General features: G+C 32.0%; 2 protein-coding genes across 2 annotated transcripts; both read left to right on the top strand.

Moving 5' to 3' along the window:
• Positions 1-9691: 9691 nt before the first annotated feature.
• Positions 9692-14314, top strand: LOC105176156 (peptidase M50B-like protein). The gene is made up of 10 exons (XM_011098876.3): positions 9692-10051; positions 11135-11230; positions 11511-11595; positions 11803-11924; positions 12059-12083; positions 12170-12253; positions 12550-12579; positions 12660-12765; positions 13171-13235; positions 13821-14314. The coding sequence occupies exons 1-9, from the start codon at positions 9959-9961 to the stop codon at positions 13232-13234; spliced, it is 705 nt and encodes a 234-aa protein (XP_011097178.1). The 5' UTR covers positions 9692-9958; the 3' UTR covers position 13235; positions 13821-14314.
• Positions 14315-16883: 2569 nt separating this feature from the next.
• On the top strand, positions 16884-21689 carry LOC105176157 (mannose-6-phosphate isomerase 1). The gene is made up of 5 exons (XM_011098877.3): positions 16884-17605; positions 17955-18122; positions 19589-19801; positions 20508-20774; positions 21170-21689. The coding sequence occupies exons 1-5, from the start codon at positions 17243-17245 to the stop codon at positions 21476-21478; spliced, it is 1320 nt and encodes a 439-aa protein (XP_011097179.1). The 5' UTR covers positions 16884-17242; the 3' UTR covers positions 21479-21689.

Below are 21689 nucleotides of genomic sequence, written 5' to 3'. Positions count from 1 at the left end.
GAATTATCTACTGTAAATTGTGTTATATATATTTTTTTAAAATTTTATGTAAATATATGGATGAGATAATTATATATCGAGGTGTAAATGTAATTATCTTTATATATCATGTTTACAAATTTTTACATAAAGTAGGGATGGGACCGGAGCTGAGGGGGTGGGAATGTTGTGGAAATGAAAGAGGAAGACACATGTTTTTGGAACAGTGCTATAACGGGACATAATACGAACATAATGCTGAAACAAACCAAAACATATTTTGTGGCAACATTTGGCACATATATCTGGCAACAACCCCACTTCCACACTCAATCTAACTTTATACACTCTTTCTTCTCTTTCTGTGCTTTACTCACCCACCAAATAAATTTCATTATTCGAATTATATTTGTTTTTATATTTTTGTTATTGAATTTTTTTTGTGTTAATTTATAATCTCAATTTTGTGGAATTTATTTTGTTATATATTATTATTTTTTTTATTAATTTTTCTACTGAAAAAACATCACATGCTATGCATATTTAAAAAATATCACATCATATGACCCTTAAATATTACATGTGCATTGCATGTGACTTTTTTTTTTGACAAAAAACTTGGTTGAAAATTAAATGGCAAAGTGCAAAATTTTGTAAAGTTGAGATGGTAAGTTGACACAAAAAAAAAGTTTAAATGTCAAAGTGTAAAAAGCGATCATAGTTCGGTTGGCAAAATGCAATCAACCCTAACTTAAATACAAGAGAAAATACTACCAATACGAAAAAAATTTACTCAAATCAGATTCGGCAGAATTTGAAGGCTGAAAGGTTTGAATGATTATTGTTGCGTTCAATCTCGATTTTAGGGCTTAAATATAATTTGGGGATTTTCATGTGGAATTTTAAAAACAAACGAGGGACATAACGGTCATTTTAACATTTAATACAAGTTTATCATATGAAATAAACAACTTACTAATCGTTCACTTCAAATTATAATACAATAAAATAAACATCTATTAAATAATCCTGAGTTTTTCAATCATTTATTTAATTACGCATTCAATCAAATACTCGAAGCAAACGGGGCCTAAGAGATATTTATGTAAGTTTTTCTTCATAAATAGGTATTTATGTAAATTACAGTTACAACTTTGAATGATGTAGTTATAATTTTATAAAGTACGGGAGGTTATTGTGTAATTAGATATAAATTCAGAGGACTTTAGTGTAATTTATCATTTTATTTGAAGTTGATAAGTGTCCTTATGCATGAATCTCATCATCCACAATCTTAGGATAATGATTACTTATGTCAAATCCCAACCATTGAGTTTGGGAAATCAGGATTTAGATAATCATACGTTGGTGTTATGTCTCGAATTTCAGGTACAAAATGGATATAGTGCTTTTGAAAAGATGTTGCTTTAGTTATACGGTTTTTCCATAACTACAATATTTTATCATTATAAGATTTGGACTGTCAGATTTAATTAATTATATGACAAGTATTATTATTATTATTATTATTAATTATTTATATTAAGTAATTATAAAAATTTTGATTTTATTGTAATAATGAGTTTTATATATGTATATAGTTTTAATTAATAATAGTTACTATTTAGAATTAGTCACTAGTAAAAATTAGAGAAAAGAATTATGCATAAAGTTGTCATTAAAGAAAATCAGTGATACTCGGGTATGTAGTGATGATATATTAACAATAAATAATTCTTGTTAATATTGTGTGTTTTGTCACTATAGATGCATACTGATCGCTTATATATAGTGACGACTTTATGTATAATTTTTATTATTAATAATTATATTGTGATTGTTTAATATAGGATAAATTATAATGAGTTCTCTTGAGATTTAATACAATTATACGTGCCCTTTTCTCGTTTGAAAAATTACCGTTTACCCTCCTAATATTTGACATAATTATGTAACTCTTGGACGGTAATTAAGATGGAAATGTCAACTTTGTTCTTAAATTTATGTTTGTTTTTTTTTTTTTTTTTGAAAAAGTGTTAATAAATACGTGATGTTGTGCAATACCCCATTAGCCCCTCTGTGTTTAAGCCTTGTATATTCTAAAATGACAATTTCAGTCCATAAAACTACTCTGAAAAATAGGGTTAATTATACTTAGACCCCCTCTGAAAATGTAAATTTGCACACACTTTCTCCTAATAAGTTTCTAAAATTACACTTACATTCATCTCAAAAATTCACTGTTTATACCTGACTCCATTTCGTCAGGATTTGAGCGAGATCTGCTAACATTAGAAAAAAGAAATTACATAAATTTTTAATTTTAACCCTCATTTAATATTCTCATATAATAGTTTTGTACTTATAAGGGAAAAGATATAGAGATGTTAGCTCACGACATTTACATATATTACTTTTATCCTTTGATAAGTACAAAAATATATATAAAAATGTTAAATGAGGGGCAAAATAAAAATATTATATTTTTTTTTCTTACGTCAATATTTTTTTCCAAACCCTAACAAAAGGAGACCGGGTGTAAATGAAAATTTTTTGGAGGCAATATAATTAAGTATAATCTAAAAACTTTTTAGGGGAAAAATGTAATTAATTTTACATTTTTAGATGGGGTCTAAGGGCATGATTGTATAAAGAAACGGGATTTAGCGGGAATGGAATCTACACATTTTCTGCCAAAAAAAAATTATATTAGCTTGAACAATCAAATGAATTAATCTATTTAATCACAATGCATTTACATTAATTATGCCTCGATACTTGATAATTTTTTTAAAATTAATAATAATTAAAACTAAATATCAAAATTAATAAATTGATATTTTATTCTCCATATTTATTAATTCAAAATAATATTTTGAATTAACAAAAAGAATCATACCCAATAAAATACATCCCAGAAATATAATGTAATCACAAAGATAATTTTTGTCAAGAAAAAAAAAATCCATTCCCAAACTCATAAGAATAGCTAATACCATGTTTTTTGGATGGACTCACTAATCCCTTTCCCAAGGGAATAAGGAGTCCCATGGAATGACTAATCCCTTTCCTTACTTATACCAATCACATATACAGAAACGGACTTGTGAATGCCGAATCCATTTCCAGTCCATTCCTATGTACCGATCATGGTCTAAATGTAATTAACCCCGAAAATACATAAAATTATAATTCAGGATTCAGAGGGTATTTTGGACAAGTTGATACAAAATCTTGATACAACCTTAACGAAAGCTAATATATATGACTCATTATTGGACTAATGTTAGTTTCTGCATGGAGGTATCGAGAATTTTTTAAACAACATAAATATTTATCGCGAATTCAACCAAAATTAGAGTTTTTGGTAATTTGAAAAGGGTAGTGATTGATGATACCAAGAAGGGGGTATAGCATGGAGTGACAAATGTTGGAGTGATTTCAAAGGAAGAAAGATTTCTCCTACCCTCAAAGCAAAGATATATGTTGAATGAGAATTGAGAATTAAGCTAAGTATGGAGAGTACAATGGGGCTACCATGCCAAAGGAGGAACAACTACTAAATCCCAAAGAAAAAAGTATGTAGAGTGAGAAGTAGGATATGTGGAGTGGATAGGAAAAAACCTAAAAGAGGAATGATCATATTGCCCATAGCCAAAGTGGAGATATTCAAATTTCCAAGAATAGGATAATGTAAAAAAGAAACATTAATTATATGAAACGAATGTAAAAATATCGAATAGTATTAAACATACATTATGTTGATGCAATATAATACATATATTTTTATTTATTTATTTATTTGCACTTGATTTCAATAAGAAAATCTTGATAATTATACAGAGTAATATTATTCTATGATATCTTAAGTGAAATAAAATAATATTATTTTTCAACTTCTTGGTTCTAATTTTCTTCTTAAGAAATAATGTACGAGATTTTTTGTACCATTATAGAAGTTGCTACGTTCTTTGAACGTTCAATGACTCTATAAGAAAATGAGTATAAATAGCGACAAAAATAATCAAGTGGTGATTTTAATATTATTATTAATTATATAAATTAAGAGACAAGATTTTATTATCGCAACAATGAGTTTCATGGGTTTAATAGTAGTAATTATTTTGAAAATACCGTCACTAGTAAAAATTAGTGACAAGAAAGTTATGTTGCTGAAAACAATTATTGATAGTTACAATAAATAATTATTGTCGCTATTTGTCTATAATGATAATTTTTTTTATTAATAATTAAATTCAAGATCGAAATTATTGTCATATAATATTATATTTTTGATGTACTGTGTGAAAATTAGCCGATCCCACGATGATGTCCACAAAAATTTAGAAGGAAAAAAAAAAAAAAGAGTGGAAAAAGTTGGGATAAAGGATCCAAATTAAAGAAAAAGCAACACCACATATCCCACATGATGTAATATTTTTTATAAGAAAAATAAATAAAATTGGTGGGGAAAAAGAAGAAGGGGTCCATGAATTTAGAGAATACTAATAATTCAAGATTGTGAACTTTTTCTTTTCACTTCCTTTTGGGATCCCATTTTGCTTCTATGTATGTATGGCCACTTGCCCATGTGATCAAACACTTAAAGAAGTGACTCCCAACATCAATATTCTTACATCCTCCACTTCAATTGTCCCTTTCCCCAATCCCCCTTTTCTATGTGTTCTTATCATCATCTTTGCTATAATATATATCCTTACAACCTTATTAGCACACAATGTAAGGAAAAAAAATACAATTTTGTTGTCTAAGTATGGGGATGGTGATTTTGTTCAATTTGAAATTCATTTTGATAATCAAGAACCAAATGTTTATCTTCCGAAATTACATGTTTGGTCAAAAAATATATTTGATTTGTAGCTATCACATGATATTCAACGTGACGTTTTGGTCATTGTGGGCGACGAGTGTCCTCAATATCCTGTAAATATGGGGATAATACTTTTGATCTGCTTGAAATTCATTTTGATAATAAAGGACTATATATACTTTAAAGAAAATGATATATTTGATACATTTTGTCATTGGAAATCGCCAATTTGGCCAAAAAAATGTCCCCATTATAGTCATCACATGATATTTTCTGCAATTTCTGGCAACGAATGCCGTCAATGTGTCATATATTTTATTTTTAATCAAAATAAATTTCAAGTGGATCAGAAGACAACCTTTATAGTTACAAGATGAAACGTGCAATTTTTCCGACACTACAATTTGATTGTGGAGTGAAGAAAATTACATATATATGCTTTTTATCTTAATATATAAAATGTCTACCATTTACAAATTATTTATTAGTATATATGTAACTAATTATTTTGGCGTTCTTTTAATGTCCATCCAGCAACGAATTCATTACGTTAGCTTCCATTAAGTTTTCATCTAATTTTTATGGTGGACTGACCAAATTACCTCTTTGGATTATGAATTATAATTTTCTAAATACCTTAAAAATAAAAATATTTTTTTGGACTAATATGTCCTACGGATACTTACTTTACCCATCCTAATTTTTTTTTTATATTTTTTCAAACATTATTTTTAACTGGAAAAAGTAAACAAGGTTATAAAGTTCACCTCACCGTCTAGAGCCACATAATTATTTTTTATTTGAAGAAAGGTATTTATAATTTTTTTAATAATAAAAAAATATTCATAATTATGTCAAATTCCACAAAAAATTACTCTAATTTACCGTAAAAATAATATTAGTTCTTTTAGAAATAATATAATGTTAATAAACAGTAAAAAACAAAGTAGCATCAAATGTCACCAAATATATCATTTGATGTGGGACTAAATCACATGTCATGAATGTAATCGAGGAAATTTCCAAGCAGCATTTAAAATTGGTCGGTCCCGATTAAATCACATCAATTTCTCAAAATTGATTGATCCAAGTAGAAGTTTTACCATATTAATCACGTTAAACCCTTTTAAATATATAAAATTATGTATTTTTTTAAAATTATACGTACACTCTCTTTTGATAATTTTTCTTGTTTATAACTGACTTATTCCGTAAGAATTTGAACGAAAAATGCTGATGTCAGTAAAAGAATTAAGTAAACCTCCTAACTTTGCCAACCACATTCAGCATTTTTCTTCTACTAATATTTTCATACTTGTAAAGAAGTAAATATAATTATATATAAAATAAAAAGATGTAATTTTAATAAAATATTATTTCCAAATTATTGCTGTTAGATAAAAAGTTTTATGAACGGAAATTGATATTAGTATTTTTTTTTAGTTTTTTTTTACTTATATATAGGTGAGGTATACATTATTATTGCATTTGTCTCTTAAAGAAACATGATATTAACATTACCCATATGAAGTTCAAAAAAAAAAAAAGAAAAACACCAATCGATAATGACTACTTTCTATGAAATGATGGGTTAAATTGGAAATTATATATTTTTTGTTGACGTCAGTATTTCCCATCTAATCCCTAACAAACAGGGTCAGTGTAAACAGAGAATTTTTTCAGGGGTGTGTAATTTTGAATTTCTTTTTAGAAAAATGTAATCTCGTATTCTTTTTAGATGAAATCTAAATGTAATTAACATTAAAAAAGAATAAAATAAAACCCCACCATTACAAATAATTTAGGAAAAAGTATTATTTTAGTCCGCTAAGTATGCCTAATTTTAATTTTAGTCTGATAACTATGTTCATTTTTGTTTAGGTCCAGTAACTTACGAAATTGCTTACTTTTAGTCCTCTGGTAGATTTTCGAATAATTTTACCCCTACGAGTGCATATGGACTAAAACTACTTTTCAAAAGTTGCATAGGGGTAAAATTGTTCGAGAATCTGCCAAAGGACTAAAAGTAAGCAATTTCATAAATTACTGGACCTAAATAAAAATGGACATAGTTATCGAACTAAAATTAAAATTAGGTATACTTAGCGGACTAAAATAATACTTTTCCCAATAATTTAATGTAAAATATTAATGAACAAACACTTTGTAAAGAAAGCTATGTAAGTAGAAGGGGAAGTTCACTCGAAACCCACAGATTGTACCGACTAATAAATATTGTAAAACTTGAACTACAAGGGCTCTTTTTTTTTCCATGTAAAGAAGATTAAATATATTCATCAAAGTATTAGTTACCAAGAACAGGATCTACCATTTTCAGATATAGGTAAAATATATATATATATATATATATATTACCGTATAATTATAAGAATGGTATTAAATTTTGTCGGGTCTGATTTTAAATTTATAATTGAGGACTATAACTAAAATAAAAATAGCTCTAGATGTCACTGAAAAATACTAAAATTCGTTGGAAATTAGAATAAATGTTTGATACGTGACTTTTTTAATTTGAATATTTTTTTTAATTTTTTCACTAGTTTTACTGATGTGATATTATCGCCCTAGTGACATTTGGACTAAATATGCCGCCCTCTATAATTATAGACTAAAATTGTATTATTTTTTTTCCTTATTTTTCTCATGCTATGTCAGAAAGATAAAAATGCACTAAATTAATTAGGCACGTGATAATTGGTGACCGATCTTTTATTTTCTTAAAAAAAAAAAAAGATTTTGATTAACATATCATTTTTTTTAATTATAGTCATCAGTTGCAGTTTTCAAATAGGACACGACAGAAGTGTCACAACACTAAAATTAGATGATTAAAATTGCATTTTTATCAAGAAAATATGACGATGTGTTTTGTGTACCATTAAATATGTTCCAATGTCCAATTCTGAACTTTAATTTATCAAGAAAAAAAAAAACCATGCAATTAGAATTAACTTTTTTTTTTTTTAAAAAAAAAAAGGAAAAGAATCTCTCTGCCTAAAGGATGAAGGGTTGGAGGAGGTAGTTCTTGGACCGTACTGGACATGAAAGCGAGAGGACGAGGTAGAGATGCTTTAGTCTTGTGAAAGTGCCACAAAGATGTCTTAAAAGGTTTACTGATAAATGGATAAAAAAAACTTTTTCCTTTATTTCTTTTTGTATACTCAAAAAGTTTAGATAATTTGACTCTTGTAATCACTTTGTTTTACTTGTATTGTCAACATGTATACAAAATATATTTTTAAAAAAATAATTGCAAGATACAAGATTTACATGATTCGAAAAACTCTTTTACGTCCACCGTTGCTCAAGATCAATCTTATAGAATTTTTTTCAGTGAAATACAATAAAATGTCACTCATTAATTATTTATATAGTAGGGATGTCAATCGGGTTGGGCAACCAGATCCCTCCCGATTGGGACGGGTTTGGTACACTTCTTGATGGGTCAGAGGCTGGTCCGAGTCTAATAATTTGGAACCTAACTGAGTTGGGCGCAGGTTTCAGGTTTTATCTTGGACTCTAAGTTTTTATACGATTTTCTATATATCCAACTTTATATAAGAAATACATAAAAAAAAGTAGTTGAATATATTTTTTATATTGTGTAATTTATTTTAGATTAAATATATACAGGGCGAGGGCGGGGTCCTCATCAAGGTAGGTCTCGGGTTGGGAAAACCTGCGCGCAGAACCCCTGTTGTCATCCATATTGATACTAGCACACCTACAAAGTATTGTGAAATTACTATTTTACTCCTAATTGAAAAAAATAAATAAACTAGGACAACAATAATTACCCCTGGATGTAGCTGTCGGACTACACACTCCAACATTATCCACTGATATAATTCTCATATTAATAGATAATCAAATACACGTAAGTTTAACTTAGAATAATTTGTTCTCACCGCATATTCGGTAACGGATATAAAGCTAATAACAAGAAATGCTACCATTCTTGTTCTTGTAAAACAACACAACAATACGCTCTGACATCAATGGTGTAGTATGTTGTCCAGAGGGATGTGTGGAATTTGTGTATATTGAAGTTGAGGTAAAAGTTAGACTTTTTATTTTTAAAATAATTATTACCCCACTCTGGTGCTAACGAAATTGACAATTTGTCTCTCAAGATACAATGACTCATAATTTCAAATTAGCGGCACTACAAACTTTGAGAACAACAAACCAAAACATATTTTGAAACTCTATTACTAAAACTATACTTGCAAAATACTTTAATCGCTTAAGAATGCTATGGAAAATGAATTGAATGAATGACATAAAATGGGAGGACCTATTTATAGAAGTTGGAAAGGTATCACTGAATGAACATGTCCGATAAAAAAGGATGCTTTCGAAAAGTTATGACCTTTCATTTGAATAGACACATCATTTCACCCAAAGGACATACCATTTCACTCGATTGGACACAGTTTCATTCAATGGGTTTCGCCAGATGATTACATAATTTCAATCAAAGAACATAACTATTCTGTTGATTAAATACAGTTATTTAAAATCCATCAATGTTCAACAAAGCGTACTTTAAATTTAGAATTATTCAATAAATTCGATAAATTTTTTATTATAGATTTGAAATCCATAATTCTAAATTCGTCGTCCAAAAATAATGTAATTCATAATGTTCTAGTTTAATTTGGATCCTACGTACCAATTATGGCCTTGTTAAAATGTGGGCTAATCCAACATTAGTGGTTTGGGTCGTGGGATATATTAGTGGAAGCCCATTAACAATGAGAATGGAGATCTGAGCCCAGAAAGCCCATTATTAAGCCCAGGACTACTTCCACTTTCATAAAAAACTGAGACCAAGTCCGACGTAGTAAACGACAAAGGTCTGTTTGGAAACTACGATTGGCAGCAGGCTATTACCATACGCTGTCTTGCCAGTTAGGACACCAACTCTGCTTCCGCGAAACCTGGACATATTCAAACATTGAAAGAGAAAAGAATTCAAATTCACTTGTTCCTCCAATTGGGCTCTGGATTCTCCACCTTAATTGTCCTCCCGTGCGAGATTCTTGTTGATTTTTCACCTTTTATTGTGGAATTCTTTGTTTTTTTTCTTGGGAGCAGGAGGGAGGGAGGGAGGGGGAGAGAAGTATGAATCCGAACTGGGAATTGAAGGGTTGTTGTCAGCATGATCAAGTGATGTTTCTTGCTACAATTGGCGTCTTCACTCTTGTTATTCTTGCTGTAAGTTTTCCTTCAATCTGTTCTTCTCCAACTTTTTTTTTTTTTTTTAAATGTCAAGTTAATTTTTTGGATGTAGATTCAGTAAAAAGAGCTTTTTGTTTTTCTTTTTGAAGTGAATATACCACCACTCTCTTCAAATTCTCGAATTCTGGGAATCGTATGCTTGAAGCATTATTGGGGTGTTGCTTGCTCCTTTTGCAGTTGGTGTAATTGTTTTCCTTGTAATTTAGTGGGCTCCTTTTCTTCAATTTTTATTAGTACTTTCAGGATTTTGTTGATTGATTTACTCTGGAGTAGAAATTTGCCTCTTGTGTTGGCTTGAAAGAGCTGAGAAAGAGATCACAATGGAAGGGGTGATGCATCACAGAATAGAAGTTGAAACATGAATTTCTCTTGATTTTGTTCCATCATTGAACTTGCACAAGAATGACTTGATTCGTTGATCATGTCCAAGCAGTACTGCGGAAAATACGCACAAGTTAATTCTCTGATAAGTGTGATTTTTCTGCATCTAGTGGTTGTCATGATGCATTAGTCATAAACGAATGAGATTAAGACGAATAATTGAAAGGGTGGGCACGAGATCGTTTTGGTAAAGAGTGTGATAGCATAAGATACTTTGCCCAGATGAACATAGTTTGAAGCAATTTATTTATTTCAGCTCCAGCAAGGTTATCTAGATTAAGATGAAAACAAGTGGATTAGGAAGCCAACCTCTAAAATCTTGATGTGTGGTTGAGAAATCAATCCAGGCTCAAAACCATTGTTCAAGTTGGCTCTGGTTTAAAGATCTCTACTGCTGGTGAAATTTATTCTTGAGTGGATGTTACAAAATATCTTCCTTGTTTCCTGAAATTTGAAGTATGATTTTTATCTTTTCTTTGGTCTTATCATGTCATGTTAGAATGTCTTGAATTTATTGATTAAAGGTTGAGAATGTTTTTTGTGTTAGAATGTATTCAACTTATTTAGAAAAAGAAATTGAGATCTTTTTGCTTATTCCTACTTCAAGTGAGCAATTTTTTTTGGTAATGGTACTTGATTTTTCTCTTATTTCATTTATTCCAATGATGATCATGACAGCTATGGAGGACATTTCTTCTCACGCCTTTTAAGCTCATCACTGTATTTCTTCATGAAGCAAGCCATGCAATTGCTTGTAAGCTTACATGTGGTGAGGTACAAAGCTTTTATGGATATGTTTCACTCTGTGGAGTTAAATCTTGCTTTCAACACGTTGAAGTTCAAGCACACTTTTACACATCTACAACTCTCAACACTCCTTGTGAACTGTATTGTAGTTTATGCTGCTCCAATTCCTGTATTGAAATCAAATTTAAATTCCTCTATTTTTTGTCTATTGTTTAAAAGAAAAAATGAATAAATAGAGCGACTTTATACATACAAAGAAAATTCCTCTATCTGAATATAAAATAGCATTATCTCCTCTTACATTCAGGTGGAGGGCATCCAGGTTCATGCAAATGAAGGCGGGGTCACTCAAACACGTGGTGGTGTATATTGGTTGATCTTGCCTGCTGGATGTAATACTCTTTGTTCCTTTTTTTTTAAGCTTTTCCTTTTGGTGAGAACATTACGATTTCTAAGTCCTCTGTATACTAATATCATTATTCCATTCTTTCATGGATACCTAATCTAAATTTGCATTGACTCTTTATTCGTCCATTTTCTTTCACCATCTGAAATTACACGTTGCTTTATTTTGTTTTGTTATTGCTTCCCCATAATAGATCTTGGTTCATCATTTTGGGGTATGGTTCTCATACTTGCATCAACAAACCTTCTCACTGCAAGGATTGCTGCTGGTTGTCTTATCCTTGCTCTTCTCATCGTGCTCTTTATTGCCAAAAATGTAAGACATTTAAATATTAGTTCCAAAATTAGTACTTCTGATGGCGCATCTTTGGATTTGAATATTGCTTGAATCATGTGGCATTATGTTCTTGAGATTTGATACATTGATTTCATCTCTTTGCCGTTGAACAGTGGACACTGCGAGGACTTTGTATTGGTAAGTTACTTCAGTGATTACTCTAGTTTAGAGCAATAACTTTTGATGAGTCAAGGATACTACTTCTTGCACGATATGGTCGCCAGGATTCATCATATTTATTGCTGTTATTTGGCTGCTGCAAGAAATGACAAAAGTCCGTATCCTTCGGTACATTATTCTCTTCATTGGTACGGGCTTATCCTTTTCTCTATTCACCTCTTTTTTCAACTTCATTTTATTATTGGGTAAATTACATCAACACACTTTGAAGTTAGATCTAATTACATCGCCTATCCTTTTGAAACTCCAAGTTTACCCCTTAGTTGTAATTGTTATTTTCATGAACACCCCCCATAGGGTGTACTTGTAATTTTTGCAAAAGATAGACAATGTTTGTATAATTAGATCTGGCATTGGGGATTGTGGATGTAATTTATCCATTATTATATTTTGTGTTGCTCATGCATTTTCTTCCGGATGGCAGGTGTCATGAATAGTTTGTTCTCTGTCTATGGTAAAAACTCGACATTTTTATTAAGTGAATTAAGTTACTGTACAGCAGAAAGGCACAGCATAATTTTTGTTATGATGCAGATATATATGATGACTTGATATCTCGAAGGGTTCACTCGAGCGATGCTGAGAAGTTTGCGGAACTTTGCCCGTGCCCGTGTAACGGGGTTGCATGGGGGGTTATCTGGTACACATTATCTGAAAGAGTTTGAACAGTTCAATACTGTGATATGACGAGGCAAAACCTTTTAGAAATCTTGCAATGTTTGGATATTTACAACTGTTATATTCTATTTTCTACTTAATTTTCTGAAAATTGAGAAATACTTCATGTAGATCTAAGTTTAGTCGTGGTAATTTCCCCTCTCCCTTTTAGAGATTCTGCTGATAATCGATCACCAATAATATTCTAAAATTGTGGTTGCACTGAATATTAACGTATTTTTCCACCTACAGTGATATATTATGTTTAACGGATGATCAAGTAAACATCGGAAAACTAATTGATACATGCTTTCCTCGACAGTAGAGTGTTAAATTGTTCTCCGTTTCATGAGTTCTGATGTGAACTGTATTTCTCGTCACTTTGCAGGGGAATGATATCCTTCATATTCCTCTGTGGAGCGATATATCTCGGGCTTGTCATCTTGTCTTGAGGTACTTCAAATTACATCACTTTTTCCGAATGAATATTGTTTATGCACGAGTAGTAAATTCTCGTTGCTCAGTTACTATTTCTTCCATAATTCCTCTGTTACTATTAAAACGTACGCATTCAAGAAAATATTAAAATCATGTAGAACGACAGTATATAAAATACAACAAACAGAAAAATATTTTTAATCCTTACAACATAAAATTATGAATAAATACAATAAATAGGATAAATACATTCATTAATACTCTATTTTTCATTTTACTCCACAATGATATGCCCATGAATAATTCGTTGCCCGTTGTGTAATCAATCGATTTTGTGGATACTAAAATTTACACCTTACGGTTGTTGTAATCACGAGATCTGGTATTATATGACTAAATTGCTCCTAACATATATAAGGAAATAAAATTCTTGATGATACTTAAGATAATTTACAATTTCTCGTTCCTTATCTTCCCCACGTACAAACACCCGATATTTATCATGAGTACTCTGATGATGTGGTTTGAGTCGTTTCTGTTGTCGTTGCTCTTCATGCTGCTCCATTGAGGAGACAATGTTATTGTGTACTTTGTCCTCAGGGTTCACAGGACTTGGCTTTGTGGTTATGGCTGCTTGACAACATAATACATTGCCTCCGACGTTTCCTGTCCTTGCCGGGACGCTTTCTTGTATGTACACTTACTTGATTGATACGTCGAATTCATTCTTGGCCCGGCAGGTGTGCCATTGCGTACCTCCTCAAGGTCACATTTCTTGTGTACAGCAGGATTACCATATTTGCATGATTGAAATTTCTGATCTGTTTCCAATGAGCAGATATTTGGTTAGGTCGTCAGAGATGACTAAAATATGGAACGTACATAGTTGAGGATTTTACATCTCGAGTCGATACTGCTGTTGGTTGAGGATATGTTAACGGTTTATACGCCGCAAGAACTTTGTAAAATTCTATTCGGGATCAGGTTAGATCGAATTGGACTAATTACGTAACAAGTGTAATGTATTGTTAAGACATCAAACTTTAAAGAAAATACAAGATCATGCAAAAAAAAAAAAAACCCATATTTCCGAATCAGGTGTTTGCTTACATTCTATTGTGTTTTTACCAATTTGTCCCCATTTAAAATTTTTATTCATATTTTGCAAAGAACAAATCCTCCTATATGTACTCAAACATTGAATTTTGGTATTTTTGACAATATATTTAATCTGTTAATACTTTTACGTATTATTAATGTATCTTGATCAAATCATTCAGAATATTCACATATAATTATAAATATTATAAGTATGTATGTCATGTCATACTTGGCTAATATTTAAAATAACATATATAAATAGAGATTCAGAGGCCAAAATTAAGGAAAAACATAAAAATAGATTATATTATTATTAATAAGAATGATATTAATTGTAATAATGGCATTATTACTCATGATAACACAATAATAATTATAATATGATTTATATTATTTTGTAATGCTGAAATATGATAAGCGTACAACAATATAATAATATAATTATAAATTAATCATATGAGGTTATTATAAAAGAAAATATATTAATGATAAGCAAAACCTTACTATAAATCTATTTAAATTTAGAGGTATGTCCTCTTAAGATTGAAGCTTTCTCCAGCAATAATAGGGGCCTAATACATCAGGGGCATAAATGGAAACATAATATTTTCATAGTTTTAAGGGATAATTACACTCATCTCTTCCGGGATTTGATGTAATTATACATATACCTCCTGTATTTAAAAAATTGTATTTAACACCCTTGATATTTATTTTCATCTGATAAATAAGTTATCCCACTAATCAAAATTCATTATCAGCGTCATCTCATCCATGTCCCGATCCTTACAAGTACACGGGCATTAATTAAGGGTTTGGTGTCAATCTCGCAGCCCGTGAAATAGAAGGATTGGATCGGATAATCAGGAGTAGGATACCATGAGGTCGAATCCAGCTGAGATGTTGGCGTGTGAACAATGTCATTTTTGCCCCTGGACTTCCGTATTAAGTTGGTTAAAACGTTATTTGGAGGGCATTATTAGCAGACGAGAAGTTTGAGCAATTTACAAGTCCCAAGACTATTTTTTTCTAAACTCGTATATTTTTAAATCAAAATAAAAAATTCATATAAAATTAAAACAGATAATACACAGCGCCACGAGCATCGATCAAAACGCAAACAGCAGGCTTGTGACAAAGTACCAAAATTTGAAAGGTGAAAAACAAAGTTTATGATGGTAAATGTGGATGAGGCATCCATGTCTCCCTCGTGGTACCAATGATGAACCCTAACATGCCTTTGTCTCACAAAAATTATTTCCATCCTCACTTTATCCCCAAGCAAACATCTCCTCCATAAATATATATATATATATAATAAATTTATGTTTGATTAATTATCTTTTATTTTATTTAAAATTAGATAAGTGTATAATAATTTAATCTTTACCCAAGACATTATTAGATCTTTTTAAAAAATAATTAGTAAGTAGCATAATTCAGATTTATTTTTATGTCTACTAAATATTTTTTATTATTGATTATTGTTGTTATTAAAGTTTAAATTATTTTTCAATAATCATCTTTATATTATACATTAATTATATTAGTTTGGATTTTAATATCAAATATTGTAATTTTATTTCATTGTATTTATCTATATGTTAATAGGTAATTTAATTTATCTAATATTATAGTGTACCCATATAATAATTTTCTTCAACTGCTAATGATAATAATTTGAGGAAATAATTTTTCTTATATCTTGGCTTAGGACTTGTTTGGCCTACAATAATCGTATTATCATAGAGTATTTTTTTTCCTATCGAGTGAACTGGTTATAATTATAGCATTAATTTTAATTAATTATTAATATTAAATATTTATAATTAATTAAAATATACGAACACTCATATATTGATGGGATTTTTCGAACCTAAAACTCTCAATTTCATCAAATAAATTAGGTCTCATTTTTCACCTTTTTCTTTAAGAAAATATTTAGAGTAATTGCAAATTGGACTTTAATTTTCAGTTTTTTGAGGCTACATTTGAATTGATGATTTTGGATCTGATGGAAGAATTAGAAAAAAAATATTTCAAATTGTTCCACATTAGAAAATTCGAGTCCATCGATATGCAACAAAATCTAATTTAAATTTAAAATTATCTAAACAAATTCAAAAACGTTATTATTAGATATTAGTCAAAAATCATAAAGTTTGTTGATATTAACAAAAAAAATGAATAAAAATTCATAATACTAACGGTTAATTTATTACATGTCAAACAAATATTTTTTAATCAAATTACCCTTATAGGGGTGAAGATATATCTCTTCACATGCATTAGTACGTATGAAGATGTCTAAATGTAATTTGATAAAAAATATTTATTTAATGTAATATGCTATAAGTTAGTAATAACTTAATTAAAATAAATATAATTTTTTTTATTCAACTCTTGCTAATATTAATAATTGAATAAATATTGATAACGAAAATTTTATTTATAAGACAAAAATAAAGATGAAGAATTTTAGTACAATTTTCAAAGCACGTGGAATTACACCGAATGTCATGTGACAATAAAAATAAAAGGCTGAAAGTTGCCTGGAGATGTGGACCCAAAAACTGTCAAAACCCCGCTATCACTCCAACTGCCATTTCACGACGGTACGCACCGACGCCCCACAGCCACAGCCACAGGCCCGCACCATTTCTCCCAAATCGTAAAGCCGTGCGCAGCTCCTCTGCCGACAATCTTGACGACTCTTTCCGCCACGGATCGCGTATCCGTGACGATAACATCAAGAGAGAGAGAGAGAAATTCCTTCCCTCTTGATCGTTGCCTTCAAAAAGCCAAGCCCACCTCAATGGGCGTAATCGCCTTCCTCTCTTCTCCTCTTCAATTGCTGCTATTACTGCAGTTTCGTCAGATTCCTATTACTTTCTCTGACTGAACCTCGGCATTGCATTGCCATGGGTGCCGAGATTCCTGGAATTCTTAAGCTCAAATGCTCAGTGAAGAGGTATGAGTGGGGTAAGATTGGGAAAGATTCGCGTGTGGCGCGACTATACGCTAACAACAGTGGGGAGGAGATCAGGGGTGATGAGCCCTATGCGGAGTTCTGGATGGGGACTCATGAGTCAGGGCCCTCGTACGCCGTTGTGCTGGTGGAAGAGAATGGTGGATTGTCCAACGGTGGGTTGCAGAGGGAGAATGGTCGTAAGCGTAATTACTGTGATTTAATGAGTTTGAAGGATTGGATTCGGCGAAACCCTCATGTGCTTGGCGATAAGGTGTTGCAGAAGTGGGGTCCGGATCTCCCTTTTCTTTTCAAGGTAATTCTGGAAATTTGGCTTGTTTGGTGTTTCTGTAGGACATTAATGCGGGATATTTGTGCAGATTTGGACAAGTGCGTTAACGAAAAAAATTATACCTTTTTTCATCTGTTTTCTCCTGGGTATTTGAAAATTGTTTGATATGCTATTTGAGCAATTTTCAAGTGATTTTCATCGTTCAAGGATCTTGCGAGTCAATTGTTTATGGAAACCAAGATCCGCGTATTAAAAGGAAGTTACTTTGAACTGTAAGAAGCTCTCTATCACTTCAAAACGGAGGAGGCTGATTTTATTGGAATATCTGTCCATATAATTGGTGAAAAATGAAAATATTTGTCTCTGTTTTTAGGTGCTTTCAGTAGCAAAGGTACTGTCTATACAAGCTCATCCAGATAAGGATTTGGCAGCTATCCTACACAAAAGATTGCCAGGAGTGTATAAGGATGATAATCATAAGCCTGAGATGGCTTTGGCGCTAACTGAGTTCGAGGCACTGTGTGGATTTGTTGGTCTTGAGGTAGTGTCATTACCTTATAGCATTTTATATTATTGGTTGATAATTTTTCAATAAAATGTTTCTAGAAGAATGAAGATGAAACATAATTGGTCTAGAGCAGTTCAGTGTTTGGTGATTTCTCCCTTGTTCATTGGTATAAGCTTTGGCAATACTAGTATGCCAGTTCCAATTTATATCTGTTGGGTGAAGGGGAATAAAAATTATCATTATGTAGCATAGTTATACAAGGTGCGTTTTGTGCCATGCGCCATCTTTAATGGCACTGGGCTTGCTCCTGGAGCAGAAATGGCGCGCCATAGCGCACCTTATTCTGTGGCACCCTGGCGCGCTATAGAGCGCCATGTGAAAGCCCAACCCTTTAAAGGCTGGGCTTCGCCAGTTCTAAATGAGGCTAGGCTCGCTCAAGCCCTGCCTTTCAACTTCTTTTTATGGTATAATGATTAATATAATTTCTGCTGTTTTTATTTAATTGTTTTTGTAATATTAATGTATGAATATATAATTTATTTATGCAAATGTGCACCGTGCACCATGGCTCCAGGCACCTTTGCTTCATGATGCGCCATATGCCTTTAACAACTATGTTCTGTAGTTGAGTTGGTTTGATTCATATGGACGTGTAGTTGTCACATGTATGGAAGCTAATTTGCGGCCCTCGTCGTTATTTTTGATTTTAGATATACAGCTTGCCATGAATATTCTCTGGTATCTTGGGGGTTGCCCCTTGGGGGAGTCCATGTAGCCCAGGGATGCCATCCCTTTTCTTTGTTCGTATAATAGATTGAAAAGAATCTAATATCTTCGTTTAAGCAATCAGCACGACTAAGTATGGTCTGGTTGTGTTTCTCCTTTGGTTCTGTGTGATGTTTCTCAAGTAGGAAACGGCTGGGAGCATAAGTGCCTCGAAGCTTGATGTCTACAACTAATGCTTGTTCAATGCTAGGTGGAGCTAGGGGTTAAATGAACACTCCATGGCTATTTTTTTCTGATATTCATGTAATGTGAAATTATGGACTCTTCCCATCAAAGTTTTAAATCATTCTTGTCCTCCTCAATACGGTTGTATTTGACAGTGTTTTCTGGCATCCACTTACGGCAGCATATAACAACTGAATTTCTGACTGAATTTCTCAAGAGATGCAAATCATTGTGATTAAAAGAAGAAATTCTAATTTCTATTTTAAGTTCCATCGAGGAGGTATAAACTTTTCTGAAGTAGGCCTTAGATTTCCATATTTAGTTGCCTAAACTGAGATTCACAGTTTAGATACTCCTTTGGAAGGACTCATTTTGGGTATATTAGTTAGTTTGAGATTTGTGAGGACATCCCAGATGAAAGAAACAAAATGGTAGTCAATTTCTTATTTAGGTTGATTGACCCTAGCTACAGTTTTTGGCATGGACTTATACATTCTGATAATTTGAAAAGTTCCATGCATTTACTTATACTCTTTATCTTGTTTTAGGAGTTTAAGAGTGTAGTTCGAAATGTTCCCGAGATCATTGAAGTGGTTGGCACTGCATCTGCACATCAAGCATTAAATATAAGTGAAGATGATGGAGAGAAGAAACTGAAGGAGGTCTTGCACTCCCTATTTACTAAACTCATGTCCACGAGCAAAGCCATAATATCTGATGTAGTCTTGAAGCTGATAAGTCGACTGAACATTACACGCAAGGTATTAAAGACTTGTATTATTGTTTGTCACTTGTGTCTATTCTGCTTGAAATGCTGTTCCTTAAAATGATTTCGGTGCCCAGTTGACTACTTTGTTCTACCACTTTTTCTCTTCTAATGTTAGTTGCACGAAGCTAGCCTGCTGCTAGTGTTGTAGTTTGCATTTTGAACTGGGAATTCTGGTTCTCCAACACCATTATTCTCTTCGGTGAATCAATAATAGAATGATTGGGATATATTACCACCTTCAAGGAAATACCACGATATTCAGGTCCTATTACAAAGAGAAGCAACCAGTGTAATGGTGTTCTGTTTTGTATTTCCCTCTAGCTTGACCTTTTCAATAAGCTTTTGTGCAGAAATGCAACAATGCATGACATTTCTTAAAAAAATTTAGCAGCTCATTTTCATGGAAGTTCCGCATCGAGTTAGTTTCTTCGAACAATTCATGGATTCTGCCAAAGTACTAGGGGCATATGGAGTCCCAACAGTCTGGCAGTTGGATAACTTTTGCTGCATGTATTAACTGGGATTAGGAAGTATAAGGTAGAATATGAATAATCATGTTATGGTACAGTATTATGAGCTTCTATAGTACTTTTCAAGTTCATATATGTTAACTGTTGTTTGGGCACTCTAGGGCAGTATGTCTATGTAATGATGTTTTCTCTGCTGAAACTTGCAATCGTGATTTCAATTCCTCATAGGTAAGGCAGCTGACAGACAAAGAGGAGCTGGTTTTGCGGCTCGAAAAGCAATTTCCAGGAGACGTTGGTGTCATAGCTGCCTTTTTGTTGAATTATGTGAAACTTAGTGCCGGTGAAGCTCTATATGTGGCAGCAAATGAACCTCATGCATATATACATGGTGAATGTGTCGAGTGCATGGCAACATCGGACAATGTTGTACGAGCAGGCCTTACTCCCAAGACCCTGGATGTCCAAACTCTGTGTTCTATGCTCACATACAAGCAGGTTGTGATATGATATATATACATATATATGTTGGATGTGCTCTTTTTGTTTCCTGCCTGATTCTTCTATTCCCTCCTTCCCTTTATTTTATACTATCTTGGTGATATTAATGTAGCATTTAATTGCTGTTAAGGAAATAATTTATGAATTTGCAATCAGGAGATGGCAGCAACTTGATGATATTCAAGAGAAACTACTCTGCTAACTCATGACATCGAACCCTGCCGTATGCACGCTCTTTATATCTCTCAGGGTTGTAATTTGGACAGGGACCTCCTTAATTGCTTTAAAATCTGTTGCCTGGCTCCTTTCCTAGTGAATCTATGCTGAATTCATAGAAACATCCTCAGTTATTTATAGTTCCTTTTGTTCATGAAACTTAAACTTTTTTGCAGGGTTTTCCAGAAATTCTTCATGGTGTTCCTTCAAATCCTTATACTGTTAAATATATGCCTCCTTTTGATGAATTTGAGGTCGATCGATGTATTCTTCCTCAAGAAAAGTCGACTATCTTTCCTGCAGTTCCTGGTCCGTCTGTTTTTGTGGTCATAGCAGGAGAAGCAGTAATGCGCTTGCCATTTTCTGAGGAGTTAGTTACTGAAGGTGACGTGATTTTTACACCTGCAAACACTGAGATTACCGTAGAAACTACTTCAGGGTTGAACTTATATAGAGCAGGGGTTAACAGCAAGTTTTTCGAGTGATTGAAAACTTCCACTTTATGTAGTGAAGCCCATTTCGTGTACTATTAGCATCTATATGTACATTCACGAGTAGTTATGATACACAGATTGCCGATCGCGTATAGAAATATGACAAATAACGGAGTTCATATAATCTTTGGTGTAGTGTAGTTCTGAATATCTGGTCTCCATTGGATAGCAGTTGCAGGAATACAGTCAATTTTGTTTTGAA

This window comes from Sesamum indicum, linkage group LG13 (assembly GCF_026168435.1).
Source record: "Sesamum indicum cultivar Baizhima isolate 11 linkage group LG13, ASM2616843v1, whole genome shotgun sequence".
NCBI lineage: Eukaryota > Viridiplantae > Streptophyta > Magnoliopsida > Lamiales > Pedaliaceae > Sesamum > Sesamum indicum.
Note: the sequence above shows the minus strand (reverse complement) of the source record. Positions and strands in the feature narration are given on the sequence as shown.

Bases quoted from the DNA above. Each gene is read 5' to 3' on its own strand.
- LOC105176156 (XM_011098876.3), top strand. From the start codon at position 9,959: ATGAATCCGAACTGGGAATTGAAGGGTTGTTGTCAGCATGATCAAGTG. The intron at 10,052-11,134 runs GTAAGTTTTCCT...TGATCATGACAG, and splicing joins TCACTCTTGTTATTCTTGCT to CTATGGAGGACATTTCTTCT. The intron at 11,596-11,802 runs GTAATACTCTTT...TCCCCATAATAG, and splicing joins GTTGATCTTGCCTGCTGGAT to ATCTTGGTTCATCATTTTGG.
- LOC105176157 (XM_011098877.3), top strand. From the start codon at position 17,243: ATGGGTGCCGAGATTCCTGGAATTCTTAAGCTCAAATGCTCAGTGAAG. The intron at 17,606-17,954 runs GTAATTCTGGAA...CTCTGTTTTTAG, and splicing joins ATCTCCCTTTTCTTTTCAAG to GTGCTTTCAGTAGCAAAGGT. The intron at 18,123-19,588 runs GTAGTGTCATTA...ATCTTGTTTTAG, and splicing joins GTGGATTTGTTGGTCTTGAG to GAGTTTAAGAGTGTAGTTCG.